The 23572-nt window shown below is 46.7% G+C and overlaps 1 protein-coding gene across 1 annotated transcript; it reads right to left on the reverse strand.

The window, feature by feature from the left end:
* Positions 1-59: 59 nt before the first annotated feature.
* On the reverse strand, positions 60-23137 carry LOC308072146 (uncharacterized protein). Its single transcript, XM_080408628.1, has 4 exons — positions 22043-23137; positions 18170-18298; positions 7641-7766; positions 60-6506 (listed from the first exon to the last, which is right to left on the reverse strand). The coding sequence occupies exons 1-4, from the start codon at positions 22152-22154 to the stop codon at positions 6487-6489; spliced, it is 387 nt and encodes a 128-aa protein (XP_080264754.1). The 5' UTR covers positions 22155-23137; the 3' UTR covers positions 60-6486.
* Between the last annotated feature and the right edge of the window lie 435 nt (positions 23138-23572).

The raw sequence follows: 23572 nt of genomic DNA on the forward strand, positions 1-23572 counted from the left end.
TTTCTCCTCCGGGCTGCGCCGGCGGCAGAGCGGACCCGGGCGCTCAGCCGGAGCTCGGCTCCTCACGGCGCGCCCGCATGACACTTGCCTCCCTGCTTTTAAGCCCCTAAAGCACTTATTATTAGCGGGACACGGAGGGGGCGGGGGGGCGGGGGGGATCCCCGCTCTCTATCCCCGCCGACGCGCACTGATTGACAGCCCGGCCCTCCCTGCGGCCCGGCCGAGCAGCAGGGGGGCCTGGGAAACGTAGTCCCCCGCGGAAGCCCCGCCGGCCGCCGGCGAGCCCGGGAACCGGGACTACATCTCCCAGGCTCGGCCGAGCCCCCGCGGGGGAAGGCGCGGCGCGGCGCGGCGCGGGGCGGGGCGGGGCGGAGCGGGCGGGCCCCTCCGACGGGAGCCGCGGCCCCGGCGCTGGGGCGGCCGTCGCCGGGGGCTGCCGGGCCGGGGCCTGCGGTGCTTCCCACGCGTGTTCGCGCGGCAGTGGCTTGTGCGGGATGCCCTTGTCCCCGGCAGCCCCGGGAGCGGGGGCGGCACCAGCGCACGCGTACCCACAGGGCCACACAAAGGAGGGGCTCCCTGCCTTGCTCGCCTCCGAAGCAAAGCGAAGCGGGGCGGCTGCAGCCGGGAGCCGCGGGGTCGCGGTGCGGGGTGAAACCGCAGCGGTGGGGTCTCGGTCGCGCCCCCTCTGGCTACAGCAGCACGCGGAGGTGGGGGCTCGGGGTGCGTGTCACCCACACGAGGCTACAGCCACAAATCACAGTCCCGGCATGGGGTAGCCCCTGCCCTATTGGAAATGTGAATTGCAGGGGTGAGTGCTAATGACACGGTTATCCATCAAGCCCGTTACGATGCTGTTAGCAACTAATTAACAAATACAATCAGCCCGCGAAACTGCCACAAAGGAAAGGCCATCAACAAGAGAAAAGCCGTAAAGAGTCTGGCGAGGCAAAGTTCAGCACAATGGAAGCGGGAAATCATTTGCAATCAGGGAAAGGGACGAGCCATTTAAGGCAATACACATCGGTCATTCCGGTGGGGGGGGGGGGGGGGGGCGGGTAGAAGAAAAAGAAAAAAAAAAAGTAAAAAAAAAAAAAAGTAAAAAGGAAGCGGCGAAGGCTCCCAGGAGCCAGCGTGCCGCGGTCGCTAGCCTTTCCTCCAGCGCCGCCAGAAAGCGGAGCTGGGGAAGCTCAGCCCCCGGACCGGACCGGCGGGGAAGGGCTCGGGGGCCAAACGGCCCGTCTCTCCCGGGAGCCCTCGGCAGGCACCGGCGGCACGGCGGACCGGGCGCCCCTTCCCAGCAGGACCCCCGGAACCCGGCAGTAACCACCACATAAAGATACCGGGGGAGCGCGTAATCACCAATTAAAATAAAAATAACACGGAGACGGAGAATGTGTATGTGTGCCTGTGCCGGCGGGGCCGCAGCCCCAGGGCGCGCCGTGCCGCCCCCCGCCCCGAGCGCTGCCCCCCCCCCCCGAGCGCTGCCCCGCGGAGCTCGCTCCGCCCGCCGGGGCGGTGCCACCTGTGCTCCCGCGGCTGCGGGCGGGGAGGAGCCGGGCTTTATGTTTGCTGCAGTGCGGAGGGGTTTGGTTTTTTGGGCACCCCCCAATCGTTTCTGGTTTTATCTGTCGGGTGCAGCGCTTACCTTTCAGCCGTGCCAGGGTAGCTTCGTTGCAGACTTCCTGAGATAGCCCCTGTGCCCGCTGTGGGATTTCACGGGTGTAGAGGAGGAGGGGTTGCAGGCCGGGATAATTTTTTGCAAAGTAGGCGAGTTTCCAAATACGTTGGGACACCTGTAGCTCTCCCTGTTTCGAGTGGGATCCCCCGCACCCTCGCGGGCGGCGGAGGGGCTAGGATTGCCTTCCCGCGGTAGGCTTGGGAGAGCTGAATGCAGCGGCCCTCCCCGGCGAGGCAGAGGGCTCCCGAGGCGACACTGTGCAGTGTTATGCTGCCGGTCATCTTAAATGGCACGTCGCAGCTCAGCTCACCGCGGAGGGCTTCCCCAGTGCGCGCTCCCCGAGCCGCGCGCAGCGAGCACGCAGCAAGCGCGCAACCCGCCGTCCTGCGCACCCTCCGGGGAAATCACGGCGATTTGCCCGTGAGCACTTGAAACACGTACGCTCGGCTGGATTTATGGCCTGGCTGACGTTTGCCAACACTTTCTATTGTTGCACAGATAGAGTCGGAATAAAGTCGGAGCGGTTGTGCAAGCGGAGGAAGGAGGAGGCCCGGGAAGCGTTACCAGCAAGCGCCGTGATTTCCGCGGGGTGTTTCTTATAGACCAAACCGGCGGCAGCCCCTTGAAAGGGGGAGCCGGCTCCTCCGCGGGGCCGTGCTCGCCACGGAAGCGGAGGGTCCCCCGGGGGGTGCAGGCAGCCCCGGGGGAGCGGCTGAGGCTCGCGGAGAGGGGGGAAGGCTGCTTTGCCAGGTACCTGGCATGGCACCTGCACCCTTGGATGCTTGGGGGGGGCGTTGTACATCTCTCCGAAGTGGAGGCAGCGCCCGCTCTTTTTGCAGGACGGGAAGGAGAGGATCTGCAGCGGAATGGGGGGGTCGGGCTTCGCTTGCCACCGTGAGGAGGCAGCGGTTTGAGGGGCGCAGCCCGAGGGCCGGGGCAGACCCCTGCGCTGCTCCCCAGAAATGCGCCGCTTCGGGCCGCGCAGGCTGCGCGCCCGCCGCCGTCCCGCCGTGTTTGCGCAGTTTACGGGAACACGCCCGGACTGCTAAACAGATGCTCCGCAACCCGCTACAGCGGGCCACCTGTTTTTCACATCATGCCCCATCTCGAAGCCGGTTTTCTTCATTATATCCCTCCCGACAGATACCATGAAATACATCACTCATTTAGATATGGGAGCCGACCTCTGGAGGACGACTTGCGCGGAGCACTTTGATGTTGAGAGACAGATTTCAAAAGACAGAGAGCCCCTTCCATGTTTCTAATTACCCCGCGCCCGGGGCCTGCCGCTGATGAGGCGGGCGGGGCGGCGCGGCTGGGCGCGGAGGGGCTGCCCGCCGCCGCAAGCCGCGCTGCCGTGCGGACGGAGGCGGGTGAACCGCGCTACCGGTAAAGTCAACGGCAAACAGCCCCTGGCCGGCGTGAAAACGGGGCGACAGCCCCTCCCGCATGCCCGGCCGCCCCCCATCCCCCGCTGACGGAGACCCTGGGGCAGCCGGTAGCGGATCCCGCAGCCACGGCCCCGTTGCGGGGCGGTGCGCTGAACGCGTCACAGCGCTGGCTAACGCGGCTGCTGCTCTGCCAGCCTTTTATCTCGGCAGCGCCCTTGGAAAAGCTGAATCACCCCGGAGAGAGTGAGGACTGAAGGGTATTTTTTCATCTGCAACAGGCTGCTCTTTATTTGATCTTCACAGTCTCTATTTCTATCAGTATTCCTGAAGCTGAGGGATCAAACAGGGAAAAATTAAAACCATGCTACCGCGCTAAATAAGATTAAGATCGTGGCAATACATTGACTGCTCCTTGGGGAAATCATTTGGTTGCTGCAGGAGCCGTGGCCTTCCTGGAGGCAAAGCTTGTGTTTCAGGAATGGGCGACAGGAAAGAGGGGTTTGTGGGTCTGCATCCAAACCCAGCCAGGGGTAACCCCAAGTGCCCGTGCTCATGTACGCACTCTGTGCTCTCAGCCCGGCTGCATGGGCATCGCTGGTCCATGAGTTGGTGAAATTTGCCAAGCTGAGCTCAACCATCCCTGTTTTTACACCCACAAGCAGGCATCTTCAAGCAAGTCCCACTGTTGTCTCAAGGGATCTTGACTCCAGGCCCCAAAAAAGTGTTCCCACGTTTTCAAGCACGGGTAGCTTCAAAATCTCACTTAAAAACCACAAGTGGAAACATGTGTGTGGGAGCCAGAATCCTTCAGAGCTTCTGCTGGGGAAGTTTGATCTTCCAGAAGGGTTCTGCACCCACAGCACTCCCCTTTGACATTTAGGAGTTAATTATTGTTTAAAGGACTTTGTAACCTTTTGAATTCCTGGCCACCTGTTCTGGCTGCTTTGCTCTGGAAGGAGAGCATTTCTGGAAAGCCCAGCCTCAGCTGTGAGGCCAGAAGTCCCTTGAAAACACAAGTCCACATCCCGCATGCCTTTTCACCGAGGGCTCCTCCATGTCCAACCTCTCAGTCATTCCCTGCTTTGCCAAGGTCTTGTCAGCTTTCAGGGCACGGTGGAAAGCCCCTCCTTCCTCAGGGATGTGGGGGCCAGTGGTGGGCCCTTGCATATGTATATTTTGTGGACTTTTGTAAGTTTTCTTACATGGCAAAATCTTTGTAGTGCTTTTTACTTTAAACAGGATCTCTTTTCTTTTTTTTTTTAAATGTTGTTTCTTCCTTTTCTCTCAGGAAACCTACTCCCTTGTACATTTGAAGCAAGCTGAGATGCAGCCAATTGTATTAGTTCTGGCTGGAGCAAAAATGCATAATGAAACACTGGATATGTGGTGTGAGTCCAAAATAAATGGTCACTAGCCGAGCCAGCAAAAACCTGCAAGCACAGACAGTCTGCAAAAAAGTAAAAGCCTGGACTCTACCTGCAGTGCTCTGCGTTTTTCCAAAGGGAAAAATGAATTTTGGGGTTTAGTGAGCTTGGGAAGAGACACTGGGGCACCCTGCCTTTTTTATTACATTTCTCAGTTGTGATGATTCTTGCATTTTTTGCAAATACAGCATCTGTAAGTGGGAGAAGGTGTTTTATCTCCTAACCTGTATTCTCAAAGCCCAGCAGTTTGTTTTTTATGTGTCAGATGTCAGTGTGCCCTGATTCTTCAGGCAGTTGGGATTAAAGCTTCCCTGTATCAGAGAGGTGTTATAAGGATAACTGCACTAATGCATGTGGGAATCTGGTACTGCAGCGATAAAGACCCTGTAAATATTTACACAGACTGGCAAGCTCATGGAAATTTTGCATTATTACCTTAACTTCATTACAAGGAAGTAGTTGAGAAAGTCAGTAGTATATTACATTTGCTTTTATTTTTAATTAAACATTGACAACACATCTGGTGCTGCTTCAAGCCACAAGATTCAGAGGGTCACTGCTCTAAATATTTTACAGTCTGCAGGGAAATATCAAGTCTCAAGCAGAGGAAAAAAGTAACATAGCCACCATAAGAATAAATCTTGCCAGTCAGACCTTTTACAATTTTAAGAGTTAATAAAATAGTGGGTAAAGAACAACCAGAGGATATAATTTATTTGGACATTCAAAAGCCTTTTGATAAACACCCATACAAGAAACTGTTAAGGAAACTTGGTAACCACAAAGTGAGAGGTAAAGTCCTGTCATGGATTAAAATCTGGTTATAAATGGGTATGGAATAAATGGCCAATTCTAGTAGGGAAAGAGATTAATAATGAGGTGCCCTAGAGAGCAGGACTCAGACCAATATTGTTTAATGCTTTATTAATAACCTGGGGGTGAATAGTGAAGTGGCAAAAGTTGATGTCAATAGAAAAGTACTTAGCTTAGGTCAGGAGCAACTTCAGAAGAATTTAATAAAATGGCAGGACCACGTACTGAAGTATGCGGGCAGCTTGGAAAGGGCCTTCAAAACCCACAGCAGCGCTCCTGCTCCTCCTGGCACATGGGCCTGTCCCGCAGCTCTACAAAGGTGAGGGTAGGTAAGCTGAGAACAGGCAGATGTTTTCAAGCATCTCAAGTACTTTTTCACTCCTCCCAGTTTCTGCCCAGCTCCCCTAGTTCGTTATGCCAGGAGGAAAGACAGAGCTCCCCACAGGGCAGGCCCCTCTACCAGTCTACTGTAAGCAACTCCAGTAATTGTTTAAAAAAGCTGATGTGAATTCCCATGGCTGATCCTTCCCGGAGGACATGCCAGAGGCTCTAGGTCACCTCTCACAGGCATTTCAAGGATTATGTGTTTGGTCTGATGAGCGTGACACGGCAGCAAGCCTCCAGTCCGCTTAGTCTGAGAACGTAAGCTCCTGGGTGCTGCCTGGCACCTGGAAAAACAAACCTGCCAGCACAGCTGGGGTGCAAGTATCTATATGAAAATAGTAGTCACATCATCTAGTGCACAATGGAGTAAAGGCACAGGCAGCTGCCTGATCTTACCATCAGTGAGCTTCTGGGTGAGTTGTTTAGGTGAGTTCTTTACTCTGTGGCTTTTTCTTCCCACAGGTTCCACACTTGCCAGCGTGGCTGGGTCTGGCTGGTTCATGTTGGTGTGAGGTGTAGCATCAAGACCTGCCACAAGCCTGAATTCACATTGCAAGCTCTTTATTTGAGCCTGGGACATGGACAAACGTACTTACCAGCAGTCTGGATGACATTTGATGGTATCTTTGTGTAATCTCATTGCTGCCAGTCCTCTGTTCCAACTGTTCTGCCCTCTCCACGGTGCCAGCCAAATGCTGTGCAGGCTGTGATGGCTTTTGAAGGTAATGACATTCATGAAAATTCAAACGGCTGTTTTTCACAGGGATTTATTATTGTTTTGTTTTTACCCAGTGGGTCATTTCCAAGGATACTGTTCTGGAAAAGAAAGCAACTCATAAAGAAAGATTTTAAAAAATCCTCTTGATATGACTTGTAAAGTATTTTGAAGTACCAGCCACAAAATAAATTGTTTTTAAATCCCCTCTTTCATCTGTTTATATTGCATTAGAAATGCCCTGCATCCCCAGCATCGGGCCCCCAGAGTAGTAGGTGGGGTGTCAGCGCTGCTCAGAGGGGGCTCTGTTCCCAAAGGGAACTGGAAGGCGTCACACCCTGGGTGGGAAGTGGGAAGGCCACATGCATGTGGGAAGTGACTTATCTCCGATCTTGCAGCACCCAGGAGACAACCAGGGCTCCCTGCTCTCCGTGAATCACGCCGCCTTGCTTTGTCCCTGCATTTGTAGTTCAATCCAAGCTCTTCATGGCTATGGATTCTTTTACTACTTTTTTTTTTTTTCATAATCTGAAATGAAAAACTATACATACATGCACATAATATCCATTCAGCCTAATAAACAATAACCTAGTACTTTAATGCAGGGGGATGGGCTCTAGGTGTGAATAGGTTTTGTTTGTGGAGCTTTATCAATTGACATCAAATGAGGACCTGCTTAGAAGGCAAGGAACAGCTTCAGCAGTGCTGGTCTAACCACCCAGCATGTGTAACAAAGACTTCTGCCAAGGATCAGATCAGAAAGGAGCAATTTTGCAGGCCAGGAGCGTGTGCTGTATTTGCTGCTGAGCCTGAGGCATGATTCTCTCTGGCCATGGTTCACCGAGTTGTTATGGGAAGCAAAATGTTCAAGCAACATCATAGTAGCATCTGCAATGAGTGTGATACTACATGAGCATAGTGCACATTCATGCAAACATGAAGGTCACTGAATGGCTTGGGATTGATGGTTTAAAACTGGTGCATTTTACTACTAGCACCATTGCTTTTCTCCATCAGTACCACCCACAGAAAAGCTCTGGGAGCTTGTTCAGAGGAATCAGGATAGGCCAGAGTCTGGGGAAACCCATAGCATTAAAGTAAGAAAGACTAAAACTCAAGTATTTGGCTTCAAAGTGCCGAGGCAGCGCCCTGGTGTTTCCCTGGAAGTGGCTGCCTTCTGCCGGCCCCGCTGCGGTGGGAGGCGCAGCTGCCTCTGCGGTGTCTGCAGTGCTCACCTCTCCAGGCTCCACTTGTGGTCTTCTTGTCATTCCCATCTTTGCCATTAAGCCTGCTTCTCCCAGCACGCCCCCATTTCCCTCCGTGCAGCAAGCCCCTCCTGGCATCCCTTCTGTTGGTTCCTCCTGCCAGTGGAGAAAACAACAGGTTCTGAACCCTGGTCGTCTCCTCCTCCTCTTCCTCCTCCTCCTCCTCCGGGCTTTTGAGGGCTGCAGCAACCAAGCCACTTCCAGCAAACTCCGATTCTTTTTCTCCTGACTCCCAAAGCAATTAGGAAAGGCTGGTATTTTGTTAACCCAGGCATAGTTAATCACCACCAATGTTTTAATTAATTAATTGATTGATTGAATTCTTCTCCTGCTATAGTCCTGAAGAGCTTTAGGAGCTGTGAGCTTTTATACATGATCATAGAAGATACTGGTGTGAATATTTTGTCAGGCCAGGAAAACCTTGGCAGCAGCAGCAGCAATAGTAGTTTTTTCAGAGGGCTTAAACAATTTTCAATTAAAGTCAGGACAGAATTACAAGGGCCGGACTGGAGAGGTGCAGAAGGAGGCTGTCTGAATCTTGGCTGTTACAGCAGCACTGAGCAACGGAAAGGATCAGGAGCAGAGTATTTTGTACTCAGAAGACAATTTCTTGCCACGTACCTGTTCGCAAAGACATGGCAAAGAGCAGCACCTGGATCTGTAATTTATTCCTGTGCCATTGGTACCTACTTCCAAGGATGGTGGCAGGACAATTGAAGTAGTGGTTCTTAGAGATGAGAATGCAGTACTTTGTATGCATTGTATTTGTATGCATTTGTATTTTTTTATTATTTATATGTATTTGTATGAGAGAATCCAAGACTGTGTCCAGGAAAGATGCCAGGTCACTTTATGGCCTCTTGTTTGAATAAGAAAGATGTTTGAATTGTTTCTCAGAGTCACTTAAAAAAATAAGGCACGTGAAAATGTCAGAGAATTTCCTCTTTCCCTTTCCCACCCAAATACATCAAATAAAAGCAAACACATGGGAAAAAAATAAGAGCAGCCCCCTCTGCATGTATTCTCTGTGATACACAGGCTGTTTCCAGATGTATGGACTATACCTCGTCGAGCTAGTGCTTAAAGCTCAGCCTTAGCATGGTGACTGACTACTAACTGAGTTGGAAACTTCTGGGAAAACTAATGCACTCAGTGGTCAGGCTCCTACCTTTGGCTGTGATACTGGTTGCTGTGTCTATTCTGTGACCCTGTTGCCATCTCTTCATCCCAGTTAGACCATTTTCAAGGCTGCTAAGTATAGATCTAAGGTCCTTGACATGTAATTGAAAATTAAAAATAAATAATGTGATTTTTTTTTTTTTTTTTGTCTCTTGCCGGAATATTTTTAAATCAAATATTGCTATAGTGTAGGAAATATATAGCCCTGACAGCATGAGCAGTGAGGTACACACATGGTGAAAAAGCACAGCATCAACATGTATCATGTATAAAAAAAACAACTGCACCATCTAGGAAAAAAAACCCACAAGTGTTTAAAAGTACTTCAGGATCTGCACTTAGAAACAGTTCAGGATTTTCACACATCATGTGGATGAACATTTCACATAACTCCTTCTGCTAATTGAGTATTTGTGTGTGTGTTTGGACCATGGGTGATAATTTTTCAGACATAAATACACCTGTAGTAATAGTTAAGTGCATGGGCAATAGGGCATTGCTGTGCTTGTGCAGGGTTTACGCCCTAGGCTGGAGTTACTCCTGCCTAACGTGGTGCTTAGTGGTTTTGGTCCTGATTCGGATCCTAACCTGCTTCAGCACTGATCTCTAATCTTTGAGTGATACTGGTATGAGTAAGACAAGACCGAGGTTCTTGAAGCTATAGATGTATAAAAGGCATGTTGGCTTTACAACAGCCAACATGACGGTGCTGTGTAACTCGTGTAGGATTTTTGTCTTCACATAATGCACCAGAAGAGCCTGGGCATCCCGAGAAGGAGAACTAACTGCAAATGGGAGTCAGGACAGCCGTCAGGCTGAGAAAAGAGCCTCTTAAGATCATGAACAAGTACGGAGGGCAGTATAGTGTTATATAGTGCTGGGCTTAGGGCTGAAAGGTGATGCCTCTGCCCTTGGGATTCGGATCCTGAAACACCCCGGGGCAGGTGGCTCCTGTGATAAAGCAGAGGCTGAGGCTCTGTAGTGCTACCTCATTGTGAAACCGGGTGGTTAGGATTGTCCTGCAACCCAGGAGACCTACATACCTGAATCCCTGTACTGCCTGACCAAAGCTCATCCCTTGTTCCTCACCTCTTACTGGAGTAGTCTGGCAGGAGAGTATGTGATGGGATTCCCTCCGTCATGACTACTCATGATGGGCGCTGTATTAAAAACTACTACAGAAATTATTCTGTACTCTGGTGGTTTTTATCAACTGCTGCCTAAAAGAATTGAGAGTCCCTGGTTAAATGATGAACAGAAGAAACAGAGGCACAGAGCGCACATTTCCAGCAGCAGGGGCAAGTTTAACTCTACCAACACAAAAGGTGGATTTAAAGGCCAGTCGGCTGACCTCGGCTTTAGGAAAATAAATGCACCGACTCAGAGACCTGAGGGAGATGCCTGGTGGTGCTCCGTGGGGCTGGCGAAGCCCTGAGGGTGGCTGCAGAGCAAGGCCCTCCCCAGGTGTGCACACTTGCACGCTCAGCACGTGCCCCACAGGAACAGGAGTAACTGGCAGCCTTGGCTGGCAGAGACCTGCCAGTGGGGTTTGGGCACCCCTGGGTTAAGTGTCAAAAGGATTGCTGAGGAATTTTCAGGTTCTGAAGCTCTGAAGGCTTAGAGAGGTAGTTAATGACTACATCTCTCTGTGGAGGTGTCCTTCTCACAGCACTTTGCAGATGGATATATCCTCAGTCCAATGTGGTTACACTTTGCAGGGGGCTTTTTATTCTCACCTTTCTCTAAAGTATGACAGATACCAGCCAATAAAGTCAGCAGTGTTGTTTTCCAAGTAGAAAAACTGTACACTTGTGTAAAACAGTCCTTTATTATTCATAAAATATTCCTTGGTAATTTGGCTCTATTTAACCTGTAAATTAAAAAAAAAACCCCAAAAAACCCAAAACCACAACAAAACACTATGCTGGAAAAAAACAAAAGCCTTAAAAATTGTTTTAGTCCCCAGATTTAGGTCAGAGACTGGAACCACCTTTGAATCTGGCAAAAGCACGTTGATCTCAACTGCTTTTCCAGCAATGCTGAGAATTTTATATTCTTTGAGCACCCCGATGGGCTAAAAATATTCCTGAGAGATTAGTAGGCTCTCAGCTACTGCTCCAATTCATAGAAATTAAACCTTCCATCATCTGGTTTTTATATTTGGAAAATGTCAGCTATACTTCCTATCACATATATTGTTGCTTCAATGCACTGAGCCTTCCGTGAATTTCAAAACACATAACTCAGCTCTCAAGCATTTCTTTTGTAAATATTGATAATGGTTTCAAGTTCTTTATTAAATAACTTTTTAATGAGTTTGAGGACAAAGAACTATTTTTTCACAGTCTCACGAAGATAAGAATCATAACATATCTTTCTGTACCACAGAGCACATGGCTCTCAATACCTCATTGTGCAGCATAGGTTTTCCTCACTTTTAAAAAGTTTACTTAAACAAAAAAAGCCCCACAATTATAAGAAATAAAATCTAAGCAAGTCATACTGAAATGTCCAAAATGGCATGCAAATGCTATGTGACAGCTTTGCAGGTCAGTGTGTGCCGGCATTAGAAAGCTCCCTTTACCCCTTTAATCCAACAGCAAGAAGAACTACAAAATGCCATCACTCCTTATAAGGTTCAATGTATAGACCTCTCCTTTCTCAGTGTTATTTATTGCCTGTGTTTTTACCAGAAAGGATCCCTGTGCATACACTTTGTACTAAAGACAATAAAATATTACGGCGAGGTCCACCAGGGGAAGTTTCCAGGGAGAGGTTTTTTATCAGTTTACAGGCATGGTCAAAGTCCTGCAGGGGAGCTCCTCTTTGGAGCAGGCTGTAAACAATTTACATGGGGAGGGAAGAGGAAGTCTTTAGGGTGCCTTGAAAAATATTAAGTTATAGAAGTTCTGACCTCTGTCTTCTAGACCTGGCCCAGAGGGCTGATGTTTACTAGCAAGCATGCAGCTCTCTAGGAAACTGCATACTGTCAGTGGAAGTAGGGTTATTTTTTAATACATTTCAATTAAAAGTTGGCCTGTGTAGCAGTATACTAAATCAAATATGCTGTACAACTAATTTTGTCTATAAAAAGCCAAATGTTTACCTTTGAACTTAAAAATGTTGCCTTCAGGCATACAGTGTTCCAGCCAGCTGTAGTTTAAACACATGGTGCAGGTTCCGTAGCTTGCTTCTTCATTCAACACTCAAAATCATTCATGTTTGCTAAGCAGAATTAAAAGCCAGCTAGGAACAGATTATGGGTCCCCTGATATTAGTCTTTCTTCTCACGCATTCCCTTGAAGACTTTCAGGTCTATTAATAACATTTTCCTGTGCTGGTCATATGGACAGCTCGAAACCTTAATGATGATCCACTTGAAACGTAAATGCTTGGTCTTATTTACATGTTTATTCAAGGGAATTTGTATTGAATCATTTAGCTGTGACTACAAACAGAGGTCAAGAGAGAAACAAGGAAGTTTAGGTGATTTTAGATGTTCTTTTAGGCCTCCCCATGGCTGGACATGTTGCCAAAATTGTGCTTTCCCAGAAGGCTGAGAAAGACATCTCAGCCTCTCCAGTGTCCACCTGCACAATTTTTCTTGTTAAAATTAAATACAAAGGCATGCATTGGCACTGCTGGTTGGATTTGCTGGTTGTTTTTTTTTTTTTTTTTTTTTTTCCCTGCAGTCAGCATGGCAACAAAGCCACAGAACATCTCTATTAAACATGTAACCAAAAGATAAGGGTTGGGGAAGGAGCTGTTTTTGATTACTGGCTAACAGGTTCTTATTTGCATCTATTATTTTAATGATGCTGAGACTTGGCTGCAGTGTTTAGGATGTGTTAGGGCACCGAGAGCATTCCAAAGGTGTCTTTTCCTCCATTTCCATCATTTCCAGTTAAGGAGTATATATTACTGAGTTGTGAATTAGAAGAACCATTCCATCTTCCATCTTTGTCACTGTGCCAACACACGGGAAATGACCTCGTCCTAAAAGCTAAGCACCTGCAACTGTCATTAAGATCAATCTTGTATCACCCATTGCTTTTCAAACTCCTAAAAGGGCCTCTAACAATCTACCTGCTTCAAATTCCCCAAGGATTTATTGGCTCAGAATACAGATGACTTGTCTTGGTATCAGAGATTTCCTTTCTTTTGAACAGGAACATAAAAACACAAAGAAAGTCTAAACTCAAGTAACATGAAAATACTGTGTTTGATTCCAACCTCTACATTCAAAGTTACAGCTGAATGTCTGACTTTAACTTGAAATGTGATGCCTTGACTCTGCATATGATCTTACAGCATATAAATTGTTTGGAAACCTTTGAAAAAATGGAAATATTCTTGGCTTTGGTTGTGCTCTTATTATTATGCTTTCTTTAACGTATTTATAGTTGGCTCAACAGATCTTTACATTCGTCAAGCTCAGGTGGCAAGTTTCAGGACATGTGAAATCTCTGTCGTTACTGATTGTAATGATAGTGCACTGTCAAGTCTGCTGTGCCCTTTACAGATGATGTATCTTTAGGTGAGAGGATCCTCACACATAAATGGTACAGTACAAAAACTTGATCCAAATCTCCCTGAAACCTTTCCATTTTATTGCAGTGATATGCAGGACTAAAAGTTTGAAACGCTGAGCTCTCCTTTCTCAAGAGGTGAGCAGTAAAGTACAGGCACCTGCAACTTTACACTGGTCTGAAATTGCCCTACTTTCACCCTTTTAAATTCAGACAAAGCAATAAAATTTAATGTATACATGCACATACTACATTAAAATTAATGGTTTCATTTCCAGACCTATTACTGACCATGAACTTAAATGAAATAGTTCTCGTTGAAGATGGCTAAGTACCCTTAGAAATGAATGCTATTTTTTAGATATAGTTAAAATGCAGCATAGAGAGCAATGAAAATTTCATGCTCAACATGCTCAAGTGCCTTAGTGATCTCAGGCTTGTTTGATAGGTCCTGACAAGAAATAATCTCCGAGTTCCATTCAACAGTTCAATCAAGTTTGAGTTAGAAGGGGAAAAATATCAGATGTCTTTAAAGGTTTAAATGTAATCCCTTCTAATGAATATTTTTTTTCCATTACTCTGTGTTCACTTTTAATCCTATCAGAGGTCTTCTGTAAGAACACCTAAACAACTTTATATGTGGCTTATTTTAAAGAAGAGCTTGTACATTCATCAAGCATGTTCAGCAATATTCTCCAGGGGGTGACTTTGGCATTATTGGAGTAAAACTTTAAGCACATAATTCATCAGCAGTCAGAGCTAGCTGAATGTGAATGGCAGTGAAGAGCTTGCAATCAGACCAAACTGATAGAGTCATGTAGTTTGCAGAGCCTGCAAGCTTATGGGTTCCATTCAGCCAGGTGCTGTGTGACTCCTTGAAGAAGATAGTCCCCATCACACAACACTCTTATTGAAAAGAAACCCTTTGCCATTCTGTGAAGCATTTTCCAAGGATTTTAAATGATCCAAAAGCTGATATTGTTACCTACACAAGTACTGATCAGTGGTTCACTCTTCAATCGGTCAACTTGAAATGCACGGAATTTCTTCAAGGCTGGATGGAGCATGAATCAAAGGGAATGAATGTGTTCTCAGTAAGACTTTAATGGATGAGAAAAGGTATCTGAACTAGGAGATGACTGGAAAACATAGTGTCAAATAACCTTGCACTGTAATTTCACTGGGACCCCATAAGCTCTGAAATCAAAGCTAGTTCCACTGAATGCTGTCTGTGCTCACAGTCCTATTCAAAAGTTGTCAAAGTATTATCTACACAGCTAGTCACAGGGAACAGCTGAAGTGTGGTGCCATCGTGTTTGTGTGTGGACTGTTTATTACACTTGCAGCACTTCCTAATATAGTAACCTTTCCTCTGTTTTACATTAATTACATGTGCTCATAACAGATGAGCAAAATTGCAAATTGTGAGTTGTGTATCAGACTTTGCAGAAACATCAAGAATATGGAGTCTCTCCCTGTGCATCTTCTGTCTAACATGCTGATAGACATTCATGCAGGCTACATACTTAGCAATCAACGTCCCAAAGCCTTCACAAGTTCAGCAATCAACATCTGGAAAGTTGGCAGGACCAAGCTCGGGATTTGGATTGCAGCTTTTTTCACAAGGTGTGCAATCATCCCAAGCAAATCAAGCCCTTAAGCCCCATAAGGAGCTTTAGAGTATGCAATTACTTTAAAGGACAACCATTCAAAGGACACTGAAAGCATCGCAAAGTTTAACAGCCTCTGTGGCAAGATCTTCTGGCTCTTAACTGCCAGACTCAAACTAAAGATAACAGTTTGTCTCAGGAGGGGAAAAATACCCTGATGGATGTTCCTAAGCCTACACGGTCGTTCAGCAGTTGGGGATCTCTAGATGGAAGAGTACAGGTATTTTTCTTTAGGTCCTTCTATTAGTTACCTGTCAGGGAAAAAAGGAGTTGTGTAGGTAACCCAGCGTTCCCCTTCCTTCATCCCTGAATATGAGCTCTGCAGTGGTGCCAGAGAACAGAAGTGTCTTTATATTTCATTGGAACAACAGACCGAAGGACATATACCTGAACCTCGTCACCATACGTAAGAGAGGCAGCATGGTAGCTAGGACCCAGCGAGAAGCAGCCCTTTTCTGGTCTGTTTTCTTGCGGAAAAGATTCAAAAACAATGCTGCTGAGCAGCTAATGCCAGATTTCTTTCCTGTTTTTGTTTTAAGCCAAACTGTCTTACATAAAAGGAGACTCAAACACACTCACCCAGCACTTCTCGCCCGAGGCAGTGAACCTAGCAATTTCATCTATCAGTTACACCAAACCACAGCACACTTCTCTAAGCTTAGCTTGTTATTGTCTTTCAGGCTGCAGAATAACTCAAGGCAACGGAACAGTTACTGGCACTATAAATGTTTTCAGACACTGAAGCTAGTAATATGCAACCTTATTTGAATTAAATTACCTCTTTAAGAGAGTCTGAAACCGGATGACTTCATATAATTCATTATGTTTAAGAAGGCGGTTTAGTGTGGCAAGTTAAAACCCATTAAATTGCTCTGTAGTTTTCTTGGCTGTGGTTGTTTTTCTTAAGTGAAAGTAATTAAACATAAATATTTACTAATATCCCAGGCTGTGAAACTCTATAGCCAGTAAGAGAAACAAGGGGAACCAACCCAGCATCGGCTTCCTATGTTAATACCCCACGCTGGCTGAAACGTGCTTGCTGACTTTTCCACAAACAGGGCCGGCCGACGCGGAGCTCTGCTGCGGAAATCAGAAGCCGAACAGTTGAATTTATTTAAACAAGGGGAGGAAACCACTACTCAGATGTGATTTTTTTTTTTTTATATACACAGGATTAATGTGACGGGCAGTAAGACATCACAAGTAAATTGGCTTTTTTCCCTACTGATCCCATCCAAAGACCTGCTCTGCAAATCAGTTGACGCCAATGGGGAAAGCCCCACGGAGTTGCACGGGTCCTGAATCAGGGCCGTACTCTCACACAGAGGCAGCACTGCCTTCTCCTGCCCTAGCCACCACACCTCCCTGCTGCTAGACCATCTCCCCCCGGCCGGCACAAGCGTTGCCGCAGCCACGTGGAGAACCAAGACCAGCAAATACTGACCAGCGCTGGTGCTGCCAGCTCAGCTGAAGTTTTCTGTTGCTGTAAAGCGAAAGCTTCCCCTTGCCAGGCTACTGTAAAGCTGGTGAGATGGCAGGCACTGGTAAAGGCAGAAAACTGCATTAGTCTAAATAAACTCCCAATATATATGTTCTTGAGGAGCCTGTCAGGATGCGACAAGTAGGTGCAGACTGGCCCAAGGTGCCCAGTGAACATCTCAGGGTTAATATTCCAGTGGAGACCTCTTCAGATCTGATTTTCAGGACCGGTATACGGATCTCAGCCTGGAAAGAGTACTCTCTGCTTTCTCTGTATACCCCATTTGAAACTAAGGGACCTCTTGTAACTCTTTAGGACTCCAAGGTAACAGAATTAAGGAGAGTTAAATCATTTGGATGCTGTGGTACTTCAGTAAATTGATCTATGGACAGATTTTGCCCTTTCTACATAGACCAGACCCAATTCATGCTTATAGCAGGACTTCTATTCCCCAGAATCTGATAGAAGGACTCCCCTAAAGGACCCAAGTTCTACTTTGTCAGAAAAATAGGAATCTGCTTAGCTTGAAGAAGATATCAATTGCTGGCCCAGGGGCACTACTCCTAAAGCGAGGTACCATGCACCATGAAAAAGAGCAACAAAACCTTGAAGCAGATGGTGATTAGGGACGGACACATGCCTGATCCTCTGCCTTCTCCATCCCTGCTGCCTTCTGTCGTGCATGCACGGCAGGACTGAGGGCAGTCAGTGCCTGGCAGTGTCAGGGCAGTGCAGTCTTTGCGGAGCGAGAGTTGCGGGACAGTTTCCCAGCCCCGGGGGCAAGTGCTGGACCCTGCGTCCCAACACAGCACTGCCATCACCCCTGCTGCGGCGGGGTGCCCCACAGCACCCCTCGACCAAGGGCCTAAGCAAGCAACATCATTAAAAATATCATGAAGCTCTAAACCTGAGCAGCTCAGCTGGAACATCAGGCAGGAGGAAAGTCCAAATTACATGGACAGGGGAGATTCATTAGCAAAATCTTCGGCTGAGCTTTTGCCCAGAGATCTTGTTGCTGCATGCTCAATACTGCTGATGCAGCTGTGCTTTTTTAAGGCAAACGAGGAGCACCGAGCTGTTGCATTCATATTTGCCATCTACATCCACCCAGAACAGACCATGGGAGGTTTGCCTGACCGGGTGCTCAGTGTGCAGGTGGACATGGACAAGAGGATTAGAACAAGGGTAATTAATTTGTGGAGTGACTTCTTTGTCCTCTGAAGTAACAGCCCTGTAAATGGTCTCCCCTGTCCAGCAAGGAGATGTCAAGCGAAGAACGATTTCCCCTCCCCGCTGACCCCTCAGAAAACACACTATGAGGGTTCAAGACACCCCAGGACCTATATTTCTTCACATCTCCTGCCAAGCAGGATGGCAGCTCACATAAAGCATGCTGTTAAGACACATGATGTATTTCAGTCATGGTTAAGTCCACAACCTTCTGCCAAGAACAAGCCTGTTAAAAACTGCTTTAGGCAGAAAGATGAAACACTAAGCTGCCAGCCTTTGCAAGACACTAGCTCATAGGAGCTAAAATTCAGACATTTTCCTTCAGAATAAGCCGGCTCAACTATTTCAGTCTTTTGGGGGCATAAAGCACAAAGAAATTGGCAAAATGATTAATAAAAATGAGTTACATACGTGGCTGGGTAGCAATCTGTGTGTTCTGCTGGAAGAGGTTACCCCACACGTGCTCCATGCTCTGCCATGCTGGGAGCTGCAGCCCTGGGCCACCCTCCTCCTTGGGCTCCTCGCCGGCTGCTCCCCTTCCTGGATAAGAAGGGAACCAGTTAAAACTGTGTTTATTGAATGAACAAGCCCTTACCAAATTTATAGATTAGTCAGCCAGAGCAGCCTTCAGCCGTATCACACCAGGCTGAATTACCGTCACCAGTTCCATAGGATTTGATCCAATCGATACCTGGAAGGTAATTTCCCAACAAAAATTCGTGGCCAAAAGTGATAATTCAGTAGGTGGCATGCTTCTATCCAAGGTATTGCTAAGCAAATACCGAGAGCCAGGCTTAGTACTTCTATTTGAAATCTGGCAGGCAGCTTTCCACAGCCTGAGAGCACAGTCATCTCCTTCCAGCCTTTAGCACACTGGGGACTCCTGGAGCCCAAGGTGCTTCATTTCGGAGTGTGCTCTGATTTTAATCCTTCCTGTTCATACAGAAGATGGGTACAAGTGGAGCAACCAGCTGGGCCAGTTCTGGGACCCGGGGGTGGGGGGTGGGGGGTGGCAAGCCTGCAGCTGCCCTGAGGCTGTCAGCGAGCAGGGGACAGGGCAAGCACCGAGCTCTGCACCCCTTCTGTGCCCACAGCACAGCCGAGCGAGCCCCAGGGCAAGGGCCAGCCATGGCCCCTGTGAAATGCCACAGCACTGCCAGACAGAACAGAGATGAAATCTATGCTAAGTCTGAGAAAACATCCATGCATTTATGTCCCGGGCCAATTCAGTTCCTAGCGGTGCCTAACAGAAAGTGAAACCGCTTTTTTCGTTCCTTGGCTTGTCCAAAGGCCCTAACAAACCCTTGCTAAATGTTGTAGCAAATCTGATGCCAGAAAATTTGATAATTTCTGTACCTTCAGGGATTCTTCTACGAATTTGTCCTTTTATTCTAATTGCCGTGGGTATTTCAGTCCACAATGTAACTCAAGCGAGCAAACCAAGGAGAAAGATGAAAAGGATAAAAGTTTCTTTCCATGGCACTTAACGGAGGAGTTTCCCCACAACCTGTGTGGCAGTAATAGGCTTAGAGCCTTATTTGTACAGTAAAGCTTGATTTACTTGTTTCTCCCCTTCTTCCTTTCTCTTCCCATGGTGGCACATTATTGTTTCAAACCACTGATCTTTGCTGTGGTCTCTTGTTTCCCACAACTCGCATTGCTGGGATGTTTACTTCCTGGATTTAATTCTAATTTAGCTACTACACTAATCCTTAAATAAATCTTTTTCAGTTCAACTCTTTCCCTTAACCCTATACACCAATGTTTACACTAATTTAAATAGGCAGGATATTAGATTAACCTTAATTGAGGGAGTCAATATACTAATCCAGTTTCTACAGGTTTACACCCCTGAAGAAAATATTAAGAGCAGCCTTTCTCACAGTCAGAGTGAGGGAGAATGCATTTGGAGAGTGGCCTACTATTTGGTTTTGGAAACCCAAGTCATTTGTATCACAAATTTCTCAAATCATCAAACGTAACATAAGACAACATATGCAGCTAAGGTGAATTCTCTCTTTCCCATTTCAAGGCTCAGGAAAGCCATCTGAACATAGCTGGAGAAACTACAGGTTTTCACAAGAACAAACGACTACATATTATTAATGCGTAACAATCCATATAGTATTTCCAAACAGCACAACTGAAATGAAAAAAAAAAAAACCAAAGAAAACCAAACACACACCGCCCCCTAAATCCCAACAACTTGAAGGAAATGTTTTACATGTTATGGATTTTTAAAGCAACAAGACTGAATTTTTAAAATAGATAAACTAGTAGTCCAGCTTCCAGCTCACAAGTTATTTAGACCAATATCTGTTGGTGTAAATTTTCAGCTATAATCATGCACAAGTATAATCTAAGGCATATAAGCATATGAAAGCCAATATAGTTATATCTAAATGATAAAAACATAATCAGATTTAATACAGACTGAAAAAAACCCAACAAACCCACCACCCAAACATGTAAAAAATTCTCTTCCACAGCCTTTTTCTGTTTGAAGATAAGCTTATCCATCTTCTGGGTATACCGCAAGTTCTAGCTATTTTCTTGCCTTGTGAGGGAATGGAAGGTTACGATGGGAACATTTCTGCTGGTTGGTATTTTTTTGTGATTTAACACTGGCACTGAGATAACAACTTCAAGTAATAATTTCATTATGTTCTATATTGCACATGTGTATAAGAAAGTGGTTTATGAGTATGACTGCAGCTGTGTATTTCATTTCTGTCTTTAAGAGTTACAAAAGTGCCTATCAATGGAGAGGATGCAGAGCTACATATAAAATAAATACAGTTAATAATAAATACATAAAAATAAATACAGTTAATAAAAGTGATTCTACACCACAAATAAATATCTACGAAATGGCTCCTTTTGAAAAATCAAAATCCACTTTTGACTGTGACAGCCTGGAGTTGCCAGAGCTGAAAGCCACACAGAGTCACATCTCTCCCCTTTTAAACTGCAGACACCTACCTTTCTTTTATGCCTCCTTGTAGCAAGCTGGATGCTGACTTACACCAATTAATAATGCGACCCAGGGTGAAAATCAATGGTGAATGGCAGCAAATCAAATTTTGAACTCCTCCTGTCAATCACTCGTCCATAGCCTATGCACGTATTCATGCAATAAATTCACTGTACGACACCGAATCCTGTTAAACCCTGAATGCTCTGGGGCAGAAGTTGTAGCTTTTCCCTGCCAGGTAGGTGTTTACGAGCCTGGTAGCACCAGAAGCGTTTCTGGAGCCCACAAACATAATTTAGCTGCAGTAATGTGAAATTACTGAGCCTGTCTCGTGCCGACATGTGTTACATGCAATTGTAAAAAGGGGAAAAAAAGTTTAACAGCTTAGCCACAAAGGAATGTTTATATCTGATTACACTAACTGCTAATTTAATGGTAGTTAATCAGTGGCATGTAATAGAAGCCAAGCAGCCCAATGGTTTTATTGATGAATGGTATTTAAAGTTGTTGTTAGAAAACTGGTGCAGTTGCTATATTAAACAAGCAGGCACAGAGCCCTAGCAAACAGGGCGTTTTCTGAGGGTAAATTTCTGCTTCAGCTTACGGTGCTTCAGATCCTGAGTTACTCCAAATGTACACTGAACCAACAGGCCAGTGTAAAGCTGCAGGGGCAATCCTGCACATCACAGAAGACGAGATTTCCTGAGGCTGACATCAGTAAGTGCCACATGGCTGGGACAGGCTCTGAATTTCAGAGGAAAGCAGGGGCCCTCCAGGAGCCCAGGTGCTGCTCCTACCTGCGTTCAGCCACTGGAACAAAAAATACCATGGACAAGAAGTCAGAAGGGCTGCAACTTGTGACATAAATACTGGAGTGGGATTGTTCTTCCTTGTTTAGGTGTGCCAGTGCCACTCCACATCAGCTGCAGGTATATAAGACACATTTATTCCCCCCTGAAGTCAGCGGGGGCTGAGAAATGGGTGAGTGGATGCTGTGAATGCAGCACTAGCAGCAGCACATCACTTCTCAATGTGTGACTCTTCTTATGCCTGGGCTGATTTAGGGGAGAGGGAAAGAAAGGTACAGCCACCTTATCCCCTCTGGCAAATACTGGTTTGCCTGGATGCATTCTCTTCCCCTCTGCAAACCTGACCCATACAGCTGCCACGTACCATGCAGCTTGTTTTCCTTAGGATGACATATGAGCAAAGGGAGCCTGCAAAGCAGCGTTGGAAGCAGGTTCCCGCAGAGCACATCCATGCCCAAGATTAAAAAGCAGAGAAAAGCTCTGTAAGGATCAGACTGAACCTTTGTACTGATGGAGGCTTCTCTGAGTGGCCGTTCCTCCCTGCTCAGCCCAGTGCTGCCGCATCCAGCTATCCAGCCCCAGCCTCCTGACCCTTCGGCCAGCTGAAATCATCAGGAGTTTTTACTCCAGACTTGGCTGGGATGAGGCCAGCTGCCAAGTGAGAGGCATCTGTAAAGGAGCAAAAAGTTGAAAATTATGTCAGTTATTTATTAATGGGAGGCAGTTTACTGAATGCTGCCAAAATTTAAGAGCTTCTGTTTCTTTGCAAGCTTCAGCTCCTTCTTGTGCAACTGTCAGGACCGTGTCCAACATTGCCTATTTCATGAACAGCTTTAACTGGGAGATTGCAGACACAAGATGGTGAGTTTTCAGGCTGTTAGCAACAGCCACAAGAAGAGCAGGTAAAGAAAAAAAATACTGTACTTAGAGAGAGCTGCCAAGTGAGGTACTTTGTGACCCAGTGCTATAACAACGGGGTGTTGGAGAAAGGCTCACTTGAAACATAAAACCCGGTCAAAACCTTGATATTGTATCAAATTCACCCCAATGATATTATTGCAGGGAAAACAGAAAAACTAGCATGGCCATAATTTCTTCTTCAGAATTAAGTGTAAGGCAACCCTTAGAGGAGGCAGATCATTAAATCACCTCTTGGCTTAAGGGTGAGCGTGGGGATCCCCAACAGGCTTTCAGCTCCTGATGGAAATAGTAAGCTCTGGTAAACAAGTTACACCCTCCTGGAGCAATTTATGTATTTATTAATAAAATCTACCATTAACATTATAACTCATGTTTGAACCTATGTGACATAGGTATAGAAACACACATCAGAAAGTAAAAAAAAAAACCAGGAGAGGAGACACAGTGGAATTAGAACTGTCAGACATGGGAGCTTGGCTGGGGAGTTTCCAGGTGACCCTCCCATGGTGGCAGGATTGGGTATGTGAGGTAGTTGCTGGGGGTTGTTGGTAAGAAAGACTTGCACATTCTGCATGCATCCTCACAAAACTCACTTTTACTCCCTTACCTGGTAGCCCCAGTGAGGCTGGTGCATGCAGGCACACGGGCACTCGCAAAGGACGGCGGGGGGGGGGGGGGGGGGGGGAGGTGGGGTGGGATTCCTCTGCCTTAGTCACTTAGAAGTCAGGTATCTAATGCAAGCTACTCATCTAAGCTTCCTCTGTAATCAATAGTCCATAGATGAGGTGGGATGAGGCACCACTCAGAAACTTTTTGCCCATTTATGTGTCAAGTTGGAAGAATCACCCTCGGGCAATGCCTCTTCATCAGCTGTTAAGGGCACAGAGCTCGCTAGCTTCAACTCAGCTGACTAGCAGTAGGTGAGATAATGCCTTTTTGGATGGGTATTGCTCAGCCTTCTGCTCTTTCTCATTGCGCTCCTCCTTAGGGTCACAACTGGGAAAGCACACGGGCAGCTACAGGCCCAGAATCAAAAGAAAGTAAAAATGCATTTGGAGTTAAATATCAAATGCAAACAGAACTGTTGAGTTGTGCAAAACCAAATAAAA

The sequence above is a fragment of the Falco punctatus genome (genome assembly GCF_963210335.1).
Source record: "Falco punctatus genome assembly, chromosome: 12".
In the NCBI taxonomy this organism is placed as follows: Eukaryota; Metazoa; Chordata; class Aves; order Falconiformes; family Falconidae; genus Falco; species Falco punctatus.

Coding starts and splice junctions, on each gene's coding strand:
- LOC308072146 (XM_080408628.1), bottom strand. CDS start 22,154: ATGATTTCAGCTGGCCGAAGGGTCAGGAGGCTGGGGCTGGATAGCTGG. Junction 7,767..18,169: donor ACAGATTGCTACCCAGCCAC/GTATGTAACTCA, acceptor CTCCACTGGCAG/GAGGAACCAACAGAAGGGAT. Junction 6,507..7,640: donor CACAAGTGGAGCCTGGAGAG/GTGAGCACTGCA, acceptor TTTCTTTTCCAG/AACAGTATCCTTGGAAATGA.